A 21,849-nucleotide genomic window follows, 5' to 3' on the forward strand; every position below is an offset into this window, starting at 1 on the left:
ATCTAGGGATCCAAGCCAGCATCAGAGTGCGTCAGTGGGCAGATCATCTCTTGACGTTAATGGGAGTTGGATCAGACCCCTTAAAGAGGGAGCTGGGGGCTGGGGTTTTTTGTTGGGTTTGTTTTTAATTAAAAACTGTACCTTATCTAGGTCATCATATTTTGGTGAGTTAAGAGGACAGGGTTTCTTAAGTGTCAGGTGTTGAAAACCAAGTAAATATCCTTACAACAAAAGCAAACTCAAATTGGATCCATTAAGAGTGTTTGATGTGAATGAAATTTTAACAAGGTATCTGCAAAGCACTAAACAGCTTTCAGTTTGGCCTACAGATTGACTCAGACAAGCTGTCTTTTCTTTGAGTGGTAGATGAATATGTTCTTTGCTTGATTTTAAGACGAGGAACTTGGTAATCACAACACAGGAAAGAAAAACAGCTGACGGAGAAAGACAACTGGAACAAGTTGTGAACAAAGAAGATCTTGTATCATTTCAGTTACTAAATGTTTATAGGTGGGATTATATTTGTGTTAATTGCAACCATTCTTAGATACAGTCACAAAAGAATTTTGGTTCCTGCTGACTGTTTTGCAATGCATGTGTCTTCTGAAGGGTCAGTATGTTGGGGCTCAAGTTTTCCATGTTCAGATTATGCCTGAAACAGTGCATTCTGAAGTTATGGGGGAAAAAAAAAAAAAAAGCCTCAGCAATTTTAGGTGTTGATGCACGCAATTATTTTTAGCTTTAACATTGTTTCTTCCTCCTCCCCACCTCTGAAAAAGCAAAAGGCAGTGGGTAAATCAGTGTCCTAGCCTCTGTGTCAGAGGTAGGACTTCATCTTTACTGCGGCTCTTTTTGCTGCTGCAGCAATGCGAATGTGATGAACTTGGTCACTGAGCATAGTGGTTTGCTACTGTACAGGGAAGACTGGATGATGCAGAAAAGGCATAAAAACTTGCCCTCATCTTTCCTGCTGGGATTGTGTTGTAGCAGATGAGGGAGAAGGTGTGGGGCATGTGGGATATCTGCTTGTCTGAACAATTCACTAAGCTCCAAGCAGCTACGTGCAGGGTAAAGCAGTCTGCGCTATGTTATTCCAAGACCCAAAATGGGAAGCCATGTGTGAGTTGGCAGGCCTATCTCATTTTTATGTTGTGCCTGCTACCACAAATATAACTATCTAGGGACAGAATACGGAAACCACACTGGCTGGCACCTTGCAAATACATGTGAAGTTAGACAAGTGTTCAAGTCTGGATGAACAGGCTGTGCTTTGCAGAGTTAGAAAATAAGAAATGGGCTCGCTTTGAGAATGGGAGACTAAGCAACCGCAACTGGAAATGTTTTATAATTGCTCATTGCCTATATCTGCATTTCACCTTTGTACGTGAGTGCTCAAACTGTTAAGTGTTAGGCGGAAGGTGTAAGTTTTTTCATAACTGGCGAAACAAGGTTTGGTTTAGCTGCTCTTCAGATGAACAGATCCCTTTCAGCTTCCAGTTAAAGATCAGAACGTTATTCATGAAATTAAAACCAGCCCAGTGTTACAAAAATAATGAAGGCATTTTGAAATTAAAGGGGCAGCGTTATCAATTAGTTATTCTGCTCCCTGGCAGAGGGCTGCTCTGGTAGCTCTACTGTAGCACTGGAGAAGATCCTCTGGAATGAACCCAACCCACCTAAGGCAAAGTGCAATTTGTGGCAATGAAAACTAAAAGTAGTATGTGGAGAAGGTCCCCAAACTAACTGAAACTAAGGTTTCTTCTATTGTATGTTATCATAAAGCTTTTTCTTTTTTATATTTTTGGTTATTTGATGCATAAGCATGTTCAGTCCTTCTTTGGGGTTCTTCTGAGGGAAGTATTGTCCTCAGATGATGGGTATGCAGCATCTCACCAAACTTTGTGGCCCTGAAATGTCTGTGAACTTTAATCCTGCATCTGTCCGCACTGGTTTGGTTATTGAAGGGACAGCAGAAGCAAAGTGTGTTTATGATGCTGTGGAGAACTTTTGAGATTTTTCTGTTTGTCTTGTGTAGAATTAGAACTGGAAGGATATTTAAACAAAACTGATGTGTTTTCGCCTTAGGCACATACATGTTTGTGGGAATTTTGCTTCCATTTTAGTCAAGAGATGGTTTTTATGCAAAGCCATTGCTGTTATTTTTAAAGCTTAATTAAAGTTTGTTGTTATCAGGATTCTTAATTCTGCTGGTGAAGGACATCCCAATGCCAAGGGCTGGAAAATGTTCTTGGGGCACATGTTCCTTTCCCCATTTGGGACATTGCCAGGGGTAAGAGTGCACTCTAGGAATTCAGAGTTGCTCTTATACCACAAAGTGCTAATTTATTCAGTCAATTAAAATGTCCTGTGGTTGTAGGAGCCTCCTCTGGTGTAATCCTTTACTGTAGTTCTCTACAGCACTGCTCACTTGTTGCCGTGACTAAGGTCACTTTGGACCTGCATGAAAAAATGTTGTCCTGATATGGTGCCACCGATTCTGTAAAGGTAAAAGGCTTAGTGTAGCATATTCACAATGCTAGAAGATAAATCTGTAGAAATCATTGCAGAAATGCAAGTGTTGTCACTTTGTCCGTTTCGGCATACATTGGAGAATGGTCTTCATGTTCTTGATCTGCATGGTAAAACCTTCCCCTAAAGCTAAGAAAATACACAGGGAGATTACAAAAAAAATAAAAAAAATCGGAATTTGCAAGCAAATTGATATGTGTGCTCTTAATATTTTCTGGCAAGATGATTGCTAAAGCAGTGATTTTTGCTCTTAATGTAAGTTTTGTGTATACAGAGGTTTTTTGCATCAACAGATGTTGAAGGAATACAGTAGAAATTCCTTCCCCAGGTTCCCCATCCTTCATGGTCCTTTGAAAGAGGTTTGGAGGACCTTGAAAGGTAGCTTTTGTGAAGGGCGTTAATCAACTGTTGCTTTAGTTTCTAGTTCAGCAATTAGAAGCAACTGGATAATTCCATCGTAAATGGAAATGTAAAGTTAAAAGTTGCTGAGAAAAAACATTGAATTCCAGTTATGTGTACAAATTTCTTCAATGAAAACTATCCCACAGGAAATTTTCAGGAACAGGTAGTTCCTAAAGAATAATTAAGATTTGCATTAAAAATAAAAAAAATAATCATTGTATCATTCCTGATTATTAAACAAATTAGTTATTGCTTGTTTTCTGCTAATTTTGTTCTTCGATGAATATTTCAAATCTTTCCCAGCGTCAGGTATTGCTCAGTGTGGTGTACAAGTACTTAATGATACACCAGTAGAATTACTCTATTAAATATTTTCCTATGTGCAATGGTATCTGGTTTTAGCTGCAAGGTAGAACTTAGTCTGGAGGCTGGGGGGGGGGGGGCAGTGAGAAATGGAAACTTGCAAATTTAGGATAAATTTAAAACAATATGGAGGGAAGATGGATCTCCAGAGATTTGCTAGGAAATGAAAGTTAAAATCATCTGGTTCCTTCTACTCTAGAGATGTTGATTTATATTGCTACCAGTGGAGTTGACAAGTGCAAACTTTTAAAATAGCAGAAGATTTCCTGAGAGGTCAGTGTGTTTTCTTTATTGTGAAATGGAAGGCATGAAGAGTTAAAATAAAACCAGAGGGAGAGAAAAAGGACTTTTCCATGGCAGAAAGATAGGAAAGGTGCATGGCAGCCAGGTAGCAACTGGCCCAAGCCCACTGCTGCGTGACTGTGCCAGAAGTAGACATTTTTGAAATGTCTTCTGAGAAGGAGGTCCCAATTCTGGTTTTTGTGGGCAGGCACCACACAGGCCCATGAGCACTGGAGGGAGTTAGAGAACTCCTCACCCAAGACTTTCATGCAGGGGGAAAGTAGGGAAGAGCTTGGGAACAGAGGCTGGGGTCACTTATCATTCCCGCATGATGGAGGACATCCCAGCCCTGTTTGTCTCACAGGTAGTCCAGCACCATCCTTCTCTTATGCAAAGAGGTTTCTGCATTAAGTCACATCAAGTTTCAAGTTCAATGTCTGCAGGAAGACGTCTCTGAGAGTCAGGAAATACATGCATGTGTGCCCAGAAAGAGTAATCAGACAGTCTGCTGCTTGCAACCCCAGCTGGTGTCCTAAAGCCCTCTTTGGACACTTAGTCCTCTAGTGTTTCACAGGCAAACAGAAAATCCTTCGGGATTCAGTTTTTGGTGCCTGGGGATGTGCTTCCGTGATTCATTCTGTGTCTGAGCTGCAGATAAACACATTCAGACTTCTGCATGGAAAAATAGCTGGTTCTCTCCTGGCATTTCTTCAAAAGCCTCATATTGAAACTCTGTTCCCAGAGGCTGTTTCATATTCCCTTCTGCCATCTGAACACCGCTGCATCCTCTGCTCCTGCTGCAAAGACTTGGGATGCCCAGAATTGATGGGCTATAATAATCAGTGTGGGCAAGGCAGAAAGTGCGTGGGGGTTTTGCCATCTCCTACGGCCACCAGCCTGAGGTCCTCCCGTTGGGTTTCTCTTAGTGAAATGGAGACTAAGGGAAGAAGGGAGGAATAGTTTTGTTACATGTAATGCACACAAGTCCACAAAATCCCAGGACAATCTCATTTCTAAATTCTTCATACTGTTGCATTCCCCAATCCCTGATGTTCAGGTGCTTTTATAATGTGGGGGTTTTTTTCTACAGCTGTTACTGTCTGTACCTACAGTCACTAGTCCTGAGTAAATACGAGCAGAATTCAGTTGTTGAGGAGGGACTCCAGTACTCAGTCTTGGGCTGTGGATAGTGGGGCTTGTGTTTTGAGTATCTGTGGACCACCCACTTTCCTGAGAGCACACAGTAAACCTCCCTCAAATGGTGTCTGGGCTCGTTTTGGCATAGGGAATACTTGTATATAGTAGTGGTTTCCTTTGTATTTTGATGATGATGATGATGATTATTATTCCTGAATTAGGGCCACTGAGATAAATACTTAGTTCCTAATGTTCTATTTTGTACCTAATCAGGTATATCTGAAACAGCACCTTAAACCTCAGTGTTACTCTCTCATTACTTTTTTAATAGAAAAAAACAGACATTTTCAATACTTGGCAAAGTCACAGGGCAGAGGAGAGAGCTGGCTGGGTAATGGGAAAAATACTCAAATATTTTTTGAAAAAATGCCAATGTCTATAATGCATTTTCATTGAATGACTCAATTGGTTCTATTAAAGGAAAAAAAATATAATGTTAATTCTGCCTAATATAGTTTATTCTATTACCAATCAACTGATAGGCTTGAACCTCCTCATATTTTGCTTTCTTACTGCTAATTATTGAACAGCATGTTTAATTATCAATTTCCAATAGTGGATATCAGTATAAATCAGGAGTAGTTCCCTTAAATTTGATGGAGGTACACTGGTTTAAGAATAAGGAGGATCAAGCTGAATATGATGAGGAAGGAGTTAGGTGCAAGCCAGTCAGAAGGAGGCAGAATTTGATTTTGTATCTGAAATGGGTCATTCCTTCTTTTGTGTGGACTTCAGCACATTTCCATTTGTCCTCCTATGTGTGTTCAGGCTCAACCTCTAGATTTGCCTTTAATAAAATGTAAGACAGTGTGCTGCAAAATAGATTCTGCTTTGTCAGGAGAGAAAAGAATATTAACATGATATTTATTGACTTTACAGTCATAATGTGATATTTACTGACTTTATAGCTTTTTTAAGACTAAAAAAGTAGGTATAAATTCTTCAGTGAAGTTTAATTGCTAAGGCTAGATACCCTTCAGCCTCACTGAGAACAGGGGGTATCTTTCTTCCATTGAAAGAACCCAAACGGTAACCCACTGTCCATGCAACAGTTAAAATTCAACATCTTTATGTCACTTTGGAAAACAAAAAAATCATTGTTTTGAGTATTTGCTTACAAAAGCCTTTCTCAGACTTCAGACTGCCTCTTCTTCCCTCTCCACCTCTCATGAAAAATATAAGTAATATATGTAAAAGGGAGAAGGTGGGTATACAGGGTGGTGTGTGTATATGTGTGTTGAGTAGAGGTGCAGAGAAGGATGGGATCTTAGATGCATGTATATAGTGGGGTCTAATGGGATCTTAGATGAATGTGTATATAATGCATATGTATGAGCAGAGCCAGTGAGAAACTGATAGGAAGTGTACATCATATCTAAGAAAAATAGCCTGTAAAATTGTGTGGAGGTGGGGAGGGACGTCCAGGTGGGACGTGCTCTGAAGTCACCCTGAGACCTGACTCTCTGGTAGAGCACAAGGTCTCCTTCACTTCTCCTGGGAGACTCCTGCTCATTTTTTCTCTCTCCGATCTTCTCTGCTCCTTCCCTGACTCCCCCAGCAAGAGCTGCTGACTGAGGAAGGTCACAGCATCCTTGCTGCTGGAGGATTTTATGGGCATGTTGGATTAAGACTTCTCAGATGATAGTACAGCCTGACTTGGAGCAGCAGAAAGGGACTAGCTCACCTGTCAAAGGCCCTTCCAACCCCATTTTGTCATCACAGAAGTATGGAGGAGGACAAAACCTAAGGCAGAAAAATGTGCTGTAGAAAGTAGCTGACAGGTCTGAGGGAGTGGAGTGTTGACTCTGCGGTGTGGTGAGCAGGAGGTGAGCGGAGGTGCTGGCAGGAGCCCCTCCAGTGAAGTGCGGGGGGATGCAGCCAGACCGGTGAGGAGCACCAGGCAGTGAATGCAAATAACAAGTTCCATGATCTCAGCGAGAAAGGGGAGAAGGATGTGGGTCATTAGTCAAAGCAGCAAGTCAGGTCAACGGTAGGAGAGTCTTGTTTTTTCTTTATTAAAAAAAAGAAAAGGAAAAAGTGGTGCATTTCATAACATGGGAGAAAGGAGAACATTGAGGGAATGAGAATATAGCAAGGGACTGCAAAAACAGAGCAGGATCATGGAGGAGATTTGAAGACGGGTCAGAGGCAAAAAGTAAATAGTAAAAATTCTCTATTTGACATAGAGAGGGAAAAGGAAGTTCTTTCAGGAGAGACGAGGAAAACCAGAGAGAAGGAAGGAGATATAGTTGGCGTATAAAATCAAAGTCATCCATTTCAGTAGTTTTCTTTTAGCTACAACATAATGTGCGAGATCCTGTATGTTGAGGCAGGTCAGGAAGGGAAACAACCTCTGGATTTCGTAACATGGGACATGGGATTGTCCAGGTGAGATTTGCTTGTGTTTGACAAATCAAGGCATTCGGCTAGGAGAAATGGCAGAGCTGCTGAAGCAGAGAGAGCAAAGGGGCTTCCAGAGTCCACTGGCTGTAGACAAAAGCGGTGGGAAGCATATGTTGGATGAACCAAGGGTTGTGGATAGTCCAGCAGACTTCAGAGTCAAAATGTTGGACAACACAACCCATCTGAGGAAGAGTAAAGCACAGACAGATGGAGGAGAAGGCTGAGAACAGATCAGTCATCCTTGCTGAAAGACTGGAAGTCGTGAAAAGGATGGGGGACGGGGTGAGATGATAAAGGCTGATGTTGAAATAAACCATGTGATATGTCTTAGGGTTAAAATGGGGGTTTCTAACATCATCATCATCATTTCAGTTAATGCAAACACAAAGTGCTTCTGGTTCTCACCATGACCTGAGCGCTTCCCTAGCCCTTGTTTCCACGTTATCAGAGCACCTTACTATCTTTAAGGTAATTATCTTTGCAGCAATATGGGTGGTAAGGAGTTGCTGTTCTGTAGATAGTGAACTGAGGCATAAAGCAGAGAAGTATCTTGCCTGCAGTCCCACTGCAAATGGAAGTGATAATTGAAGCCAGGTTTCTTCAGCCCTCAACTAGTAGCTTAAACGCTGGCTCATCCTCCCTCTGAACTCCTGCCTTGAGCAGGAGCCACCTTGAAGTCATACTTTCCACGGAGAAATAAAGTTTTTTGGCATATTTTAATGGTTTGTTTAGTGATGCTAAAAAAAAAAAAATAAATAGTAGTCATGAGTTACTTTTGAGATTTTTATTACTGGGACAAAATTAAGTCATAACTATATATCTGCTGGTCGATGCATAGTGACATTGCAGAAGAGGCTAACAGGGACATTAGCAAGAGTTACCTTTCTTTGATTTGCTCTGGTCTGTTTTTCAGATAAACCGTGAAAGCTGGTGTTCGCTGGAGCCATGTCCCAATTCTTCCCTGCTGGAGCGCAAGCGGACACGAGAGTCTCCAGGTGAGCAGCATGCTGGTGGCAACTCCAGATGAGTAGCCCTGCGGTTCTCCTCACCTTTTCTTTCCTTCTTTTTCTTCTTATTTTTGACCTCCTTGCCTTGATGGGGAAAACACATAAACTAAAGAAAATGTGTAATGAATCTACCATGAGTCATTGTTAGCACGTGGTTGCAGCACTTGACTAGCAGTGAGCTGTGTGGTGTGTCATCTTCTTAAATAATTACACATTTAAAGTATTTCAATTTTTTGCCTTTTTTTTTTTTTTTAATAAACTTGAAAGGTGTGATGGGGCACACAGACATGGTTTCTAGCTAAAAGAATAATACAATAAAAGAAAAAAAAAAGATCAGAAATTTAAACTTCTGAATCCACATTTAGATCCAAATCTGTAGGCTTGGTTTTATTTATTTTACTTTTTTTTTTTCCTCTGAAAGTTGCCTTCAGGAAGCAGGAAGGCTGTTCAGAGACATCGTTCCCACACCCTGCCCACCAGCCATGCTGAGCTCCGAGCCCTGCGTGCTGGCTGGTGCTTTCTGGCTCTTCCACTGGGACAGAAAATCTTGTCTGGGCAAGTTTCAAAGAGGGGTTGGTGTCCAAGATAAGAAAAAAATTTCCTTTCATTGAATTATGCATGTTCAAAACAAATAGAGTAATTTATCAGGGCCCTGAATAGTGACTTGCCTTGGACTGTTCATAGAGAGGACGCTTCTTGCCTTGCTCTCATTACGAGCAGGGGTCTCACCTGAATCTCCTTCAATTTATCTGAGTGACTTGAATGAAAAACAGGGATTGAAGCACTGAGCGTCAATGTGAAGTTCAAACCCAATCTTTTTCAGAGTGTAGGCTAAGAAGAGATAATGTGGGTGACTGATAATGTGGGGTTTATTCTAGGTAGAAGTTCTAGCTCCCATCAAAGTTAAGTGCTTTTTTTATTTAAAAAAAAAAAAAAAAAAAAGTGCTCTGTTTAGAATAGTCATGAACCGTGAATAGCTGTTTCAAGAGTGTTTTACAGGAGAACCTGCGGTATCACCATGCTGCTTCTTTCCTAATTGTGTTGCCGAATCCCTTGCCTCTTGGTATGGTATTTTTACACTTCAGGCAAGAGATATTGCTCTCCATTTGGCTGCAAAATGATGTGCGCTCATTTGACTTGCCAGATCTATAATCGTGTATTCATATGGATCAATATCAGTTAAATACTTATTAATTATCTAATGCAATATCATACTATAGAAATATAGTATTAATTATGTGATCAGGTAGCCATATATACAAATATATATTAATAATTATAGTAACACGTGTCTGTAACACAAGCACAAAGAGGCAGGTTTTAAAGTTGATTAATGCGTTCTCCAGTCAGACTGAAGCAGCAGGAAGATCTTAGGCTCTGCAGGTTCTGGCCTTACTAGAAATAATATTGTTACTGCACATGCATCCCTCTGGCTGCGCTGCGGTGCTGTGCAGTGTAGAGAGGGCAAGGAAATCTGGCAACACTGAATAGCAATAAAACCACTAGTTGTCCTAATGTGGCTAACTTAAAAATACACAACTTGATAGGGAATTGGACCCTTTTTACCTGCTGAATAATCCTGCTGAAATGGCTTGTAAGGGCAGAGTCCTCAAATCTTAAAAAGTAACTCCAGAAATTGTAGCTTCTCATTTTCTGTCAGTGCTTTTGAAATTAAATGCCTGGAGGAGTGTAGCAGATACATACCTATTGGCATGGAATTGGAGGGCTCAGCCCTGTCTTGGAGGACATGAGGGTTTGGAAAATGTATGTAAGAGAGTTGCTTGGAAATTTTCTTCCTAGGGCTTTTTACTATGTAAATTTTTTTGCCTCTCCATTATGTGCAGAAGTGTGTTACCATCATCGTTGTATTTTCACCTGTACCTCCACAGAGAGGAGCAGATAAGCACAGTTGCTCTATAAGTGCAGGATGTGCAGCAGGCAGGGGTGGCTGTGTGATGGCGGTCACAGTCCCCGTGTCATGGCAGTGCTGTCACCGGTGCTTACCAGGTCACGGGTCAGGGAGACGGAACTCGGCGTTGTGCAATGCCTGCGCAGTTTAAAGCAAAGAAGACAAGCCCAACGAGCTGAGGAAAAGGGAGGGGGAATACCCCCCTCCAAACAACCGAAAATAAAGGAGAGTGGAGGGAAGAGAGGGTTTGGGAATTAGTTTCTCGGCACAGATGAGCTGAGGTGTGTGTGGGTCCCCATCACTCTGCACCTCATCGTCCTTCCCCGCCGCTTCATCTCTGTACCTCGGAGGCTCCTGCAGAGGAGGCTTCGCTACCTCTTGTGATTTATCGTTGGGGTGAGGTATCTGTCCCTTGGCGCATCTGGACCGTCCCCGCTGATTTTCCACTGGAACGTGGCTCGAGCCCCTTTGTTTTTCAGTCTGGGCTGCGGACATGCTTTGTCGGCTGCCAGCTGGACAGCCAGCACCCTGGCCCATTCCCTGTACAGCCTCTCTGTCTCTTCTTTGCTTTTCCCTTCTTTTTTTTTTTTCCCTCTCTTCTCCCCCTTGATGATGGAAAAGCAGATCAGATTTTCCAGGTTTACGGAAAGGGGAACAGGACTGGGGAGCAGACACGCTGCCTCCAATAAGTGGTTTTCCAATTCTCTGCGGTGTGGAAACTCCTCTACGGGGTAATGGGGTTTCCAACCGGCGTCGGCTCCCCCCTGCCCTAAATGGGGGCAGCCCGGCTGCCATCAATAAATCATTTTCTCCAACAGTGGAGTCATTCCCATCAGCTGGACTGCAGCTGGGGTGTTTGATAGCTGCTGTCAGGCGCAGGTTAAGGATGGGGAAGGGGAAAAGGTGGCTTCAAGCTACCCAAACCTGTCATCGTTGCATTGATGTGTAAGCTTGATGTCGCCAAGGATGGAGTTAGTCAGGTGTAATTTAAGAGCGAACCAATATTTTATTGCCCTGGCTCCTCTCCAGGGAGCCAAGCATGTTTTGGATCTGTTTAGTTAGAGCAGGTTGCAAAATAACACCTTTCTTTTTTAAAAAAATACTAATAAATAGAAAATATTTTGAGCTGGGAGAAAAGAATGTTCAGTTATTGCCAAAATTGTCATTAATACCTTTGCCTAAAGGCTGAAAAAATGAAATTATATACAGGCATTTTTTATGCAAATACATGTCTGTTAAGGTTTTTGGAAAGGAAGGGCTTTCTCAGTGGCTGTAGTCTATTTCTGTGCTGCTGATCACCCCAATAAAAACAGTGGGAAGAAAAAAGAGATGCAATATGCTTATATTTCAATGTCAGGAGTTAGAAAAGCTGAGAATTTTTAAAAAACACTTAATTTTTGAATCTTCAAAAAGTAAAGCTTGTCATGGAAGTCATACTAGTGCTTTTTCAGTGACAAGTATAGAAGGAATGAAATAATCGTCCCAGTATGTGTTAAAAGCACTTTGGCATTTAGAGGGAATTGATTCTTTAATTGAGAAAGAAAGCAAATATTGTCAAGCTATATTTCTACATTTATTGAATATTAATATAATTTAGCAGTTGCTGCAATCAATGGGAAACACCCTGTTATGCTTTGTGGGGTACCTGATATGTAGCATATTTATCAGCACCTCAAGCTACAAGCACATATGGCTGTTTAATGCAGAATTTCTGTTTGCACCATGTACTTCGATGATGCATTAAAAGAGTTTTAAACTCTTGAATAAATTATTTGAAAATTTGCAGGCATGGTTTTGGGAGGTGAACACAATTTACAAAGCTGTGTTTACTGTTTGTTTTAAATCCTTAAATTCACTGAGAATATGCAAGTTGGATGTATGGATGCTACAGAAAACATCAGATCATAACTCTTTCTGCTTTGTTCCCATAGAATGTGAGAACTTCTTGGAAGATGGGCTGAGTAGCGTCTGTGCCTCATCACAGGGTGTCCTTAAAAGAGAATCTGGGAGCGAGTCTGACCTCTTCCCCTTGCCTGGTGATGGGATGGAAGACCTTGTCTTTGGAAAGGTAGGAAAGCCTGGTTGGGATACGGTTAAAAAAGCTCGGAGGCCTGATTCAATAAACCCATGCTGCAAATGCACATCATCTTGGTTTCACTGGTGAGTTAGAAACCTGGAAGCGATTATCCTGGAATGGAATAGATGGGAAGGATCCGGTCCCCTCTTCGGATGCAGCAACATGAGGGATATATTTACTTGCAGCAGAATTCCAAAAACCGTGCAGCCCTCAACGTTAAAAAGATGAAAGTAATTTTGACTGTCCAAAAGTAAATCAGGCACTAGAGGAACAGTTGAAAAGGTGGATTTTCTTGCAAATTCATTAGGGATTGCACAGATGATATGAAAGCCATCTTTAACTCATGTAACAAAGAGCTTTTCTCCAGCAAACATGACCTCTGCCCTGACACCTTCAGAATTATGTACTGTAATTCTCAGAGGAACCAATGTTTTTCTGTAAATTCAGTGTGACCCCTTGGATAGGAAGGAAACACTCACTCTGGATACTTAAGGCCAATTCCAACGAATAGTTTTGTTGCCTAGGCGACGTACCTCTAATGCCTTTTTGCGTGCAAGCAGAAGGAGAATGTTTTCAGGTTTGCTTAAAATCAACAACAGAAGTCATTACGAACCTTAGTCACCTCTGTGCCCTTTGTGTTGCTCACGGCTGAGAAGGGGAAGGAGGAGTGGGTGAGACCTGAGATACGATCAGCCTCCTGAACAGAGGATGCCTCCCTTTAGCATCGGTCTTTTGCCATCTGCATCAGAGCAGCCTGAATTTGTTCAGAGGGTGATTAGGTTTTGCTTTCTTGCTGGTAATTTATATTCTTCTTGCCATAAGTAGATGATGAAAAAGCACCCAGAAAGGATAGGGTGATGCAGAATCAAAGAGGACATGAACCTTCCATAGAGCAGCTATCTTGCTGGTCTCAGCTCTGTGAAACCACATGCTTAGGTTCAGCTCCGGCTTACCTGTTTGAGCAGGCATGGTTCCTGCTCTGAAAAACTAAACTTTTGGAGTAGGTTTCACACTTGCTTTCAGAGAAATATATTTAATGAAACAAAATTCTGTTTGCTTAAATCAAATCAGATGATGGTGAATATTTTCCAGCAGGATGGGAAACACCACAGCCCAGGCTAAGTGATCTCATGTACTATAAATGAACAGTAAAGTCATCCTTAATGCATGTGGTAGGGCACAGAGCTCACCAGCCTCACCCTTTCCCATCTTGCTCTCAAAGTGATGCGGGACCCTGGACTGTGAGAATATAAGGCTGTTTGGCAGAGCAGAAGACTGCCTTCAATTTTCTTGTGTAGAGTTGCACGAATTATGACAGGCGACTGCCATTTGAGCCTGATTTAATGCATGTGTGGGGGTGCATGGGAGAAGAGTGCTGTGGGAACACAGTAAATTTTATATTGTACAGAATTTTAGCTTTTTCTCTTTCTTATGTGGAAAGTTTCTTTTCTCCAAATATGAGAAAGAAAAAACTTAAAAAGAAGAGGTGGTGCAATGGAGTAGGGATGCTGCAGGGAAAAGGAGAAGGTTGTGGGGAAGGCAGATCTTCAATTGCCAGTGGAGAGCAGGCAGAGGGAGGAAATTATTTTCTTTGTAGAAAGGGAATTTCTTAGTTTGGCAGCCTTTGCATTGTTCTCATTATGCGGTGGATTGCAGACTTCGTCTACAAATGGGTTCAAAAGGTTCCTGAGTTTAGTTTAGGAAGTTATTCAAAGCTAATCTCAACCTCAGTCACTTTTTTTGTCTCTGCTTTGCTGACTAACTTGATTCCTTGTCTCCTTTCACAGAATTTGTCTGAGTACCTATTCCACAGTTAATATTTCTAGAAGGACCAGAGACGCTAGTTTAGTGTCGCGAGCTTGTTCCTTAATTCAGTCTTTTGTTGTTGGTGATGGTGGTGGTGTTGACTGTTCAGCCCAGCTGGTAGAAATGCAAATGATAAATATTTTTAATAACCACTAAGATAAGTGCTGGTTGTAATCTTTCTTCTGAAAAATATTATAAGATGCATGTCTTGGTTGTAGTTGGTTAGTTATAAGCCTATTAAATTTCCATATCAATTTCCCAGTTTCAATAATCAATTTCCCAGTTTCCATATCAAACTGGGAAGAGAGAGAACATGTTTATGAACAAAAAGAGGATCTCGAACCTTTCAGTGTCATGGTGATTATTGTGATTACTAGTCCTGTTCTTGTTTCCCTGTTGTGTGGAGCAAGAGTCGAACTTTTTGTCTGTTAGAGGGTTTTTTTGTTGTATAGATCATTCCTCCTCTGTTAACTACTTAATACATTAAAAGGAATTTAGAAAGAACAAGCCATTGTTTCTCCAGGGCCTTTGTCTTTGGGCTGCTTCCATAGACATCACTTGAAATTTGTAGATTTTAAGCCCTGGTTCTATTCCAGGACCATGAAGAATCGGGGTCTGTGGGGTCACAAAATCGCAGGTACCTTAAACCATCCCTGGTGTTTGGTGCGTGTTCTCCTTACCATCTCTGTGCTGTCTCCTGTGCTTATCTCTTTTTTATTTTTTTTTTTTTTCCTCTGAAGGACATGTGCTGAGCTGTGTAACATGAGCTGCTGGGTTCAGAGAGCTTTAGCACTATTTTCAGACTTCAGAGGCTGTCGCTGAAACCCAGATATCGCTTCCAACATGAGGTCTAAGGCTTCAGCAAAATGTTTTATTTTTTTGCGTCAGCGCTTCATTCCCATGTCCTCGTCATCCTGCTTTTCCTTCTCTGTCTCAGACAGCCATCTGGGCAGGCTTTGCAACACCCTCCTTCTTGAATGATTAATGCTGCATAAGGTCATTTCTCACAATCATCTGGCAACGTCCTGGGCGTAGCCCATACGCTTTGCTCATCTTAACTTTTAACCTGCCACTGAAATTCAGCGTTACTGGGAAGTTTTTTAATGTGCCTCTTGGGAAATGATTCAGACGAAAGGCCCTTGGGAAGTCAGGAACCCACAGATCATTGTTAAAGGAAGGGGTTGCAACTCAACCCCTTGAATTTTGTTTAATTTCTGCCTGTGTTTTGGTTTGCTTCAGGAAATACACAAATACATAGATATTTTGCATTTATTTTTTCAGAATTAAAAAAAACCAAACAAACAAAACCACACACAAAAAAACCCAACCATGCAAAAAAACCCCAACACCTGAAGGAATAAAAGTTTGAAGAGAGAGGCTTTCACCAGGGAGACTCCTCCACTCCAAACCATAAAAATTATGATAAATAATTAATAGGAGGCCACTACTGAGGTTAATTTTAGGAAACCTGGAGCCATAGGCCAATCCAAATAACAACTGACTGCTAGATTATATATCAAGCCAAGCAAAGATGTTGACTCCTGTAGTGTAATGGTATGCCAAATAAACTTCAGGATGCCAGGGTTTAATTTTTTTCATCTTTTTTTTTTTTTTAAATACTTTAACACCTTTAATGTCTTTGTCATGTGCAAGATCGGGGGCAGAGTAAGTTTGTGTTTCAGCACTTTGCGTGTTGTCATCATGAAAATGATTGAAAGAACATTTTAATTCCACTTATCAAGACCTGCAGATGGAGGGATTTAATTGAAGAAGTTATCTTATACCCCCCCCCATCCTAGTGATTTCTCTTATCCCTATTCTTGAAGAAGTACATATATTCTTTCTCAGAAAACTAACTTTTTACGCCTCATCTGATTTTTTGTTACTAGCTTCTTACCAAGTTATGTTTCTGAGAGCAAAGAAAATGCCCGTTAGCACATGTCTGTAAAGGCTCTTTTCAGCCATGAGTTTTATGGTGACAGTTAAGGGTTGAATTCATTGAGGTGCAATGCAGCAAGCCTAACTTGAAGTAAATTAATATTTCTTTAGTGTTTCATTTTTCATGTAGGAAAAGAACACATTAGAGAACCATTTCTATTCTGCAAACAGCGTATTTTCTTACTCAAGTAGGATTAAAGAGCAATGCATATTTACTGACATTTGGCCAGATAGCTAATTTTTTGCAGAGGTGGCTACAATATAGATGTTTCTTAGATGTTAGCCACACTTGGCATTTTGCAGACAGAGTTCTGGTCTTTCATAGTAACTATTTTGCTTTGTTTCAAAAAAAAAAATAAAAATTAAATGAAGACAGAATATTTTTAGAGGAATAAGAATGGGCCACAGGTTCAAGGGAATTGTTTGTTGCGTTCTATAGTCAGTCTGATGCTCAAGGTAAAAGTTAAAATGGACCAAATATATTTCACAGTTTTCAAATATCTTTTTGAACCACTTTACGATGGAAACCCTAAATCTTCCCTGCTAGGGAAGTGCTTTTTCTGCATTTTAAACTGGAGCAGTATTTTCATATGGGAAATAAAAATTCCTCTTTTTACTCTAATTCCTCCCTATATAATTTGGTGTTCTGCACTATTGTTGCTAGATTTGCATCCAAATTTAATGTTTCCAAACTGTCCCATCCTTCCACTGTACAGCTGGTGGGTAGTCCTCTCTCCCCCTGCTGTGCTGCCCTAATGTCTAACAGTATTTTTCTGTGTCTCAGAAAAGCAAAGCAGACTGCTTATTCTACTGAAGGAGTATTATCCACATAATGACTACTTAATTTGTCTGGATTTAAGCAATTCAGTAAGCTCTCATCATGACTCACACAAATATCAGATTATCTTGAATAACACCAAACGTCATCAAAAACTTTACAGGGCATCCATTTCAGTTCTCTCTTGTGTTAACCTACACTTCCTATTTAAGTACGTGTCAAATACAATACTTTACCTTACAGTATATGTTTACTATTAAAGTAGTTACACAAATTCACCATTAATATTTGACATTCCTTACCATGAAATGAATGCTTTTGGAGGGGTATATTTTTAGTGTGGTTTTTGTGTTTAAAAGGTGCCTTGTACTTTGGTGTTGTGCTGTGGATGCTGTCTTTTTTTTCCTCTTTTTTTCTTTGATGGATGGGAGAGGGGAAATAGCGTGACAGCATTTATTTAAACGACCTTAGGAACATTACTGTGTACCTGTTAAACCAAAATAAGAATAAAAAATAGCCAAACTTCAAACAGGGCTTCCCTCTAAATAGTGAAATGTTTGATTAGAATACTTTTTTAACATCTCGGTTTCTTTTTATTCAGTTCAACAAGAAGCCTTTAGCTTATAATGTGTGCCCATCAAAAAAAAGCACAGAAAAGCAAAAGTGTCTGGAGCATTTAACACTGCTGGGTTTGAACAAAGTCAGGGTGGTGGGATCCGAGGTGAGGACTGCCTTGGGGTGGCACCGCTCCCGTTCATCTGGCCCTTTCTGAGAACGGGATTTTATAGCCTGTTGTCTTCCGCCAAATGAGAGCTGACAGCCTGCAGCTCCTTCAGTGCTCAGCTTCTGCTGAGACCCACCGAGCCTGCTATTTGAAGACAATTAACTGCTGTGGCTTTGCTGAATAGTCTATTATATATGGTCTGACAGATCATTCTGCCTATTATTATTTTAAATGATACAGCGCAGGGCTCTGCAGGAGAATAAATTGAAACTTCCCACGTCAGTCCCTCGGGGCAAACACCATTTCAGACTGAAGGTGATGTCAGAGAGATGCTTGTGTTTTTTTATGCTAGCCACGGGGAACACAGAATATGCACAGGCTCTTCTCAGGATGTATGGTCAGCATGTGGCCTTTGGCCAAAGAGAACTGGTTTGGCTTCCACTTACTGCTTTTGGAGCAAACTAAACCGAAAAATTGCAGTATGACTTGAGACCTGTAATACAGGGCAGCAGATCCTGTGGAACAGTATTTTTCAATTGCAGTTGGATTTGAAAAATGCTGCAAACCCTGGCATTAACTTTCTGCTTAATGGAAAGTAGTGGGGGACAGGGATTTAAGCTTTTATTTTTTCTGTCTGTCTTCCACAACTGGAATAATTGTCCCTTTTGTGCTGCACGATGCAGTGGAACAGTATGTTGCCCTTGAGCTGTCGTGGCTGAGAGGTACAGACCCATACCAGGTCCCACGGGAGAGGCTGGAGTTTGTCATCAGGAGTCATGATGACCCAGTTCCTCATTAATCGCTCTCTGTAAACCTTTGGTGGTTTTATGGCACTTTGACCGATAACAGCTTTAGCCAGAAATGGTGAGAGGAGCAGGATTTTCTGTGCAGGATGAAATGTGGAATTGGAGAGAGGGAGGCAGGCAGAAGACCCAAGCTGGGAGCCCAGGGTTATGGCGATCAGGGACTTGTGGGGTGGAAGAGATTGCTCTGCAGAGCATTTCGACCTCTTTTGAAACCAGAGCAAAAAGTCTTGCTTCTGTGATGGTTAATGTGCCTCATGCTATCAGCTAGGAAATTTCTCAGCTCGTGTGAAATATAAAATATTTGCATTTATTTAAAATGTTAAATATATTCACTTCATTGGAAGTGTTCAAGACCAGGTTGGATGGGGCTTTGAGCAACCTGATCTAGTGAATGATGTCCCTGCCCATGGTGGGGGGTTGGAGTAGGTGATTTTTAAGGGTCCCTTCCAACCCAAACCAGTCTATGATTCTACTTTAATATATTTTTAATTTTTCTTATCCACAGCAGCCTGAAGAGGAGCAGTCTGCCTGTGATGTTACCAGCTCCAGTTCCTCTGCTGATGACACCATGTCCCTGGAGAGGAACTCATCCTTGGGCAGCGACACATCCCTTCCCTTCCCACCGACGGTGAACTTTGTCCAGCCCAAGGACAGGCACAGCCTGGATGGCAGCTGCATGAACATGGTGGCCACGGAGGGAGGAGAGAAGGAAGAGGAGCTGGACAGTATCACGGATGTGCCCGCTCATTCCTCCGTCTTACGAAACTCCATGCGGCCACTGTCACCTTTCCGTCGACACAGTTGGGGGCCAGGGAAGAACGCCACCAATGAAGCAGAAATAAATCAGAGGAGGTGAGTAAAGAGCTGCTTTGATTTACTTTGCACCCGCTCATGCATATTTATCTAAGCTTTAGACTTGGCGTGATAAAACAGAAAACTGAGGATGTCACTTCTGATTATTTCTTTTTCATTCAAAGGGGTGAAGACAATCTCCTAACATATGTTTGTTTGTTTGTTTTAAATTAACTTTCAGGATTAAAGCACTTAATACCTACAATATGCTTGAGCTTTCCAGGGCAAATGGAATTACCTTGGGACAGGTCTTCCACTTGAACTGTCGCCACCCCTTTCTATAGGAAGGGCTTTGTTAAAGGAATTATTGGAGTGTTAAATCTCATTGACCACAAAATAAACACGACCATTGTTGCTCTGATTGTATTAAAATATAGCACAGGCACCAGGGTTTTAAAAAAAGGTGTGGAGGCTCCTCATAGTGGTCAGATGGGTAGTCCCTGTTTCATGGAACTGGTTCCACCTCAGTCTCTCATGGACAGTAAGTCCCACCTAACTCATCACCGATGTCCCTGGTGGTGCCCAGGAAGATTCAAAAGCGAAGTTTTCCCATTTGTTCTTTCAGAAGATACAAGAGGGAGAGGTGTAACAGCCATGTGAGTGTGTAGATGCTGGTGCCAAGTGACTGTGGGGAGAAGAGGTGCTCAGCCCCCCACCTCAGTGGGGAAAAAGATGAAGTAAAGGAAGATGAACACCAATAGAGTAGTTGGTGTAAGGTTCCCTGCTGTGCTCTGCACTGTTCAGCATCTGGGCTGCCAGACACTTGGGGTCAAACCCTGCGTGTTCTGAAACCAGTGGAGGTTTGACCAGTGTTTTTAATGCATTTTAATGCTTTCAGAGCAGGAATGACCTGTTGTTTTAGCAGGGTCAGGGTGCCATATCCTCCTGTCCCTCTGGTGTAGGCCTGCAGCTTACAGAGGCTGCAAGCCCAGGCATGCAGCACAGTGCTGCTTTGCAGGCTGCCTGCTGCCATCTTCATGGCCATGGGTCTGCTTTTAAGATGAATGGAGCCATCGCATTTGCTGATGCTGTTAGATTAAAACTGGCCATTCACAACGGGTTCCTGGTAAATTGTTACTGACCCGTTTTGGATAATCCTGTGAGAGGCAGCAGTCTCCCATCAGAAGTGTATGCATCCTTTACACATTAGGAGCTGTGGGTATCACTAAAGCAGTATCATAGATGCTTCAGATTTTAAAGCCAATGTTGAAAAACATTCAGGACCCTCTAAGTAACATAAGGTGAAAGAGTTGTTGTTGTTTGCCACTGCCACCTTTTTTTGGCTTCGTTCCTGGTCCCCAGGTAATATTTAAATAAATTAAGTAATACCTATCTTTTTACAGCTACAAAAGAGTCGGCATAAGGTATACATGCAGGTTTATGATGGAATTAGTCCATAAGCTCATAAACTTATTTGGAGAGATTTATTTTTAAGTGTAGGACCTGTTATGTAAGGATTTCTGAGCATAATAAACTGCATAGCTGGCAATTACTGCTAACACTTAACAGATGGGGTTAAATTCTCCTGCGTCAGACTTTGGAGGCTGTTTCTGATACAGGGAAAATACATTCATTGTAAATGTAAGAAAATTTGAGTTAAAGGAACAGTAATTATTTTCATATGTTCATAGATAGAGCTGGCACTTCATAAGGATAGCTGTCACATAGGTTAATTAAAAAAAAAAAAAAGCTGGGTGGGTCTCTGCTGCTGATTTGATTCCTGTTTGTTTTTATGTTTCTGTTACAAAGGAATTCGGATTATTTAGTGGGGGGGGGAGTTCTTTGCTCTTTTCATATGTGGCTGTTGCAATGTTGAGATTCTGGTTGCTTAGTGAGCAAACAACAAACACTGAGGAAGTGAAGCCCAAACAAGTGTCTTTCATACAAATCAGTTAAATTCGGGGTGTTTGCTTATTCACTTATTTCACATGCAGTAGATAGTTTTCCATTTAAAGGGGAAAAGCCCTTATTGTTACTTGACTTTTGCAAACCTTTAAAGTGAAGTAGCATGGAGCACAAGCCTTAGATAAGGTTTGTCCTGCTGATGGGCAGGACCTGTGCTGCTCCCACTGCCTGCCACCCATTTTCTGTGCTCCCTCTCCTTCTCTGGGCACCCGTGGCATTTCTTTGCTATATTGGTGAGCAGGTTGCACTCACTAAATGAGCAGAAAATGGACCAAACAAAGTGTAATTGCCACCAAAACCAACCCAAGGATTAGAACTGGGCTGTGCAGCTGGGAAGAGGAATAAGGTGGCAGGCTGCATGGTCAGCTGAGCTGTAAGAGGTGTCTCCTGCCCCCCCAGCAAAGGACTCACAGCCTGGTCCAGGCCCCATCCACACCAAAAATAGTCTTTCCCCTGATGGCAAAGTTAGCTAAGTCAAGCTTAAATAGACCTGCTGATCAGGACCCAAAGAGCCTATGGAAAAAAATAAGTCTTTTGTAGAATTTGGTCTTTTGCAGTGTTATGTGTTTTCTGTTTGTAAGAGGGACAAGCATAAAAGTTTGTTCACAGAAAAGATCAGAGAAAATGTAATCATCTTAAATAAAATGTGAAAACATGCTCAGTTCCCCTCCACTTCCCCTCTCTCCTCAAATGCACTTGACAGATAATCCTCATGTCTACATTTTGCTATTAAAAATACAAAGAAAACTAACAAGGCTGCCACAAAAGGATGTTCATCCTTCAGTTAATTCCTGACATTCATAGCGAATTTGAAATGCCTGTCTTTCAACAATGGTGCAGTGTTTTTAACGTTTGGGTCTGAGGAAAGAAA

At 41.5% G+C, this 21,849-nt stretch overlaps 1 protein-coding gene across 5 annotated transcripts in view; it reads left to right on the forward strand.

Annotated features, from left to right (window-relative positions):
• Positions 1–21,849, forward strand: part of AKAP13 (A-kinase anchoring protein 13) — a 227,667-nt gene that overhangs the window by 153,643 nt on the left and 52,175 nt on the right. For all 5 annotated transcript variants that reach the window (XM_075045059.1, XM_075045060.1, XM_075045061.1 and 2 more), the window contains 3 exons: positions 8,090–8,171; positions 12,024–12,160; positions 18,727–19,073. In XM_075045059.1, the coding sequence (XP_074901160.1) occupies positions 8,090–8,171; positions 12,024–12,160; positions 18,727–19,073 (566 nt within the window). The remainder of the gene's footprint in view (positions 1–8,089; positions 8,172–12,023; positions 12,161–18,726; positions 19,074–21,849) is intronic.

The sequence above is a fragment of the Buteo buteo genome, chromosome 13, assembly GCF_964188355.1.
Source record: "Buteo buteo chromosome 13, bButBut1.hap1.1, whole genome shotgun sequence".
NCBI classification, from domain to species: Eukaryota; Metazoa; Chordata; class Aves; order Accipitriformes; family Accipitridae; genus Buteo; species Buteo buteo.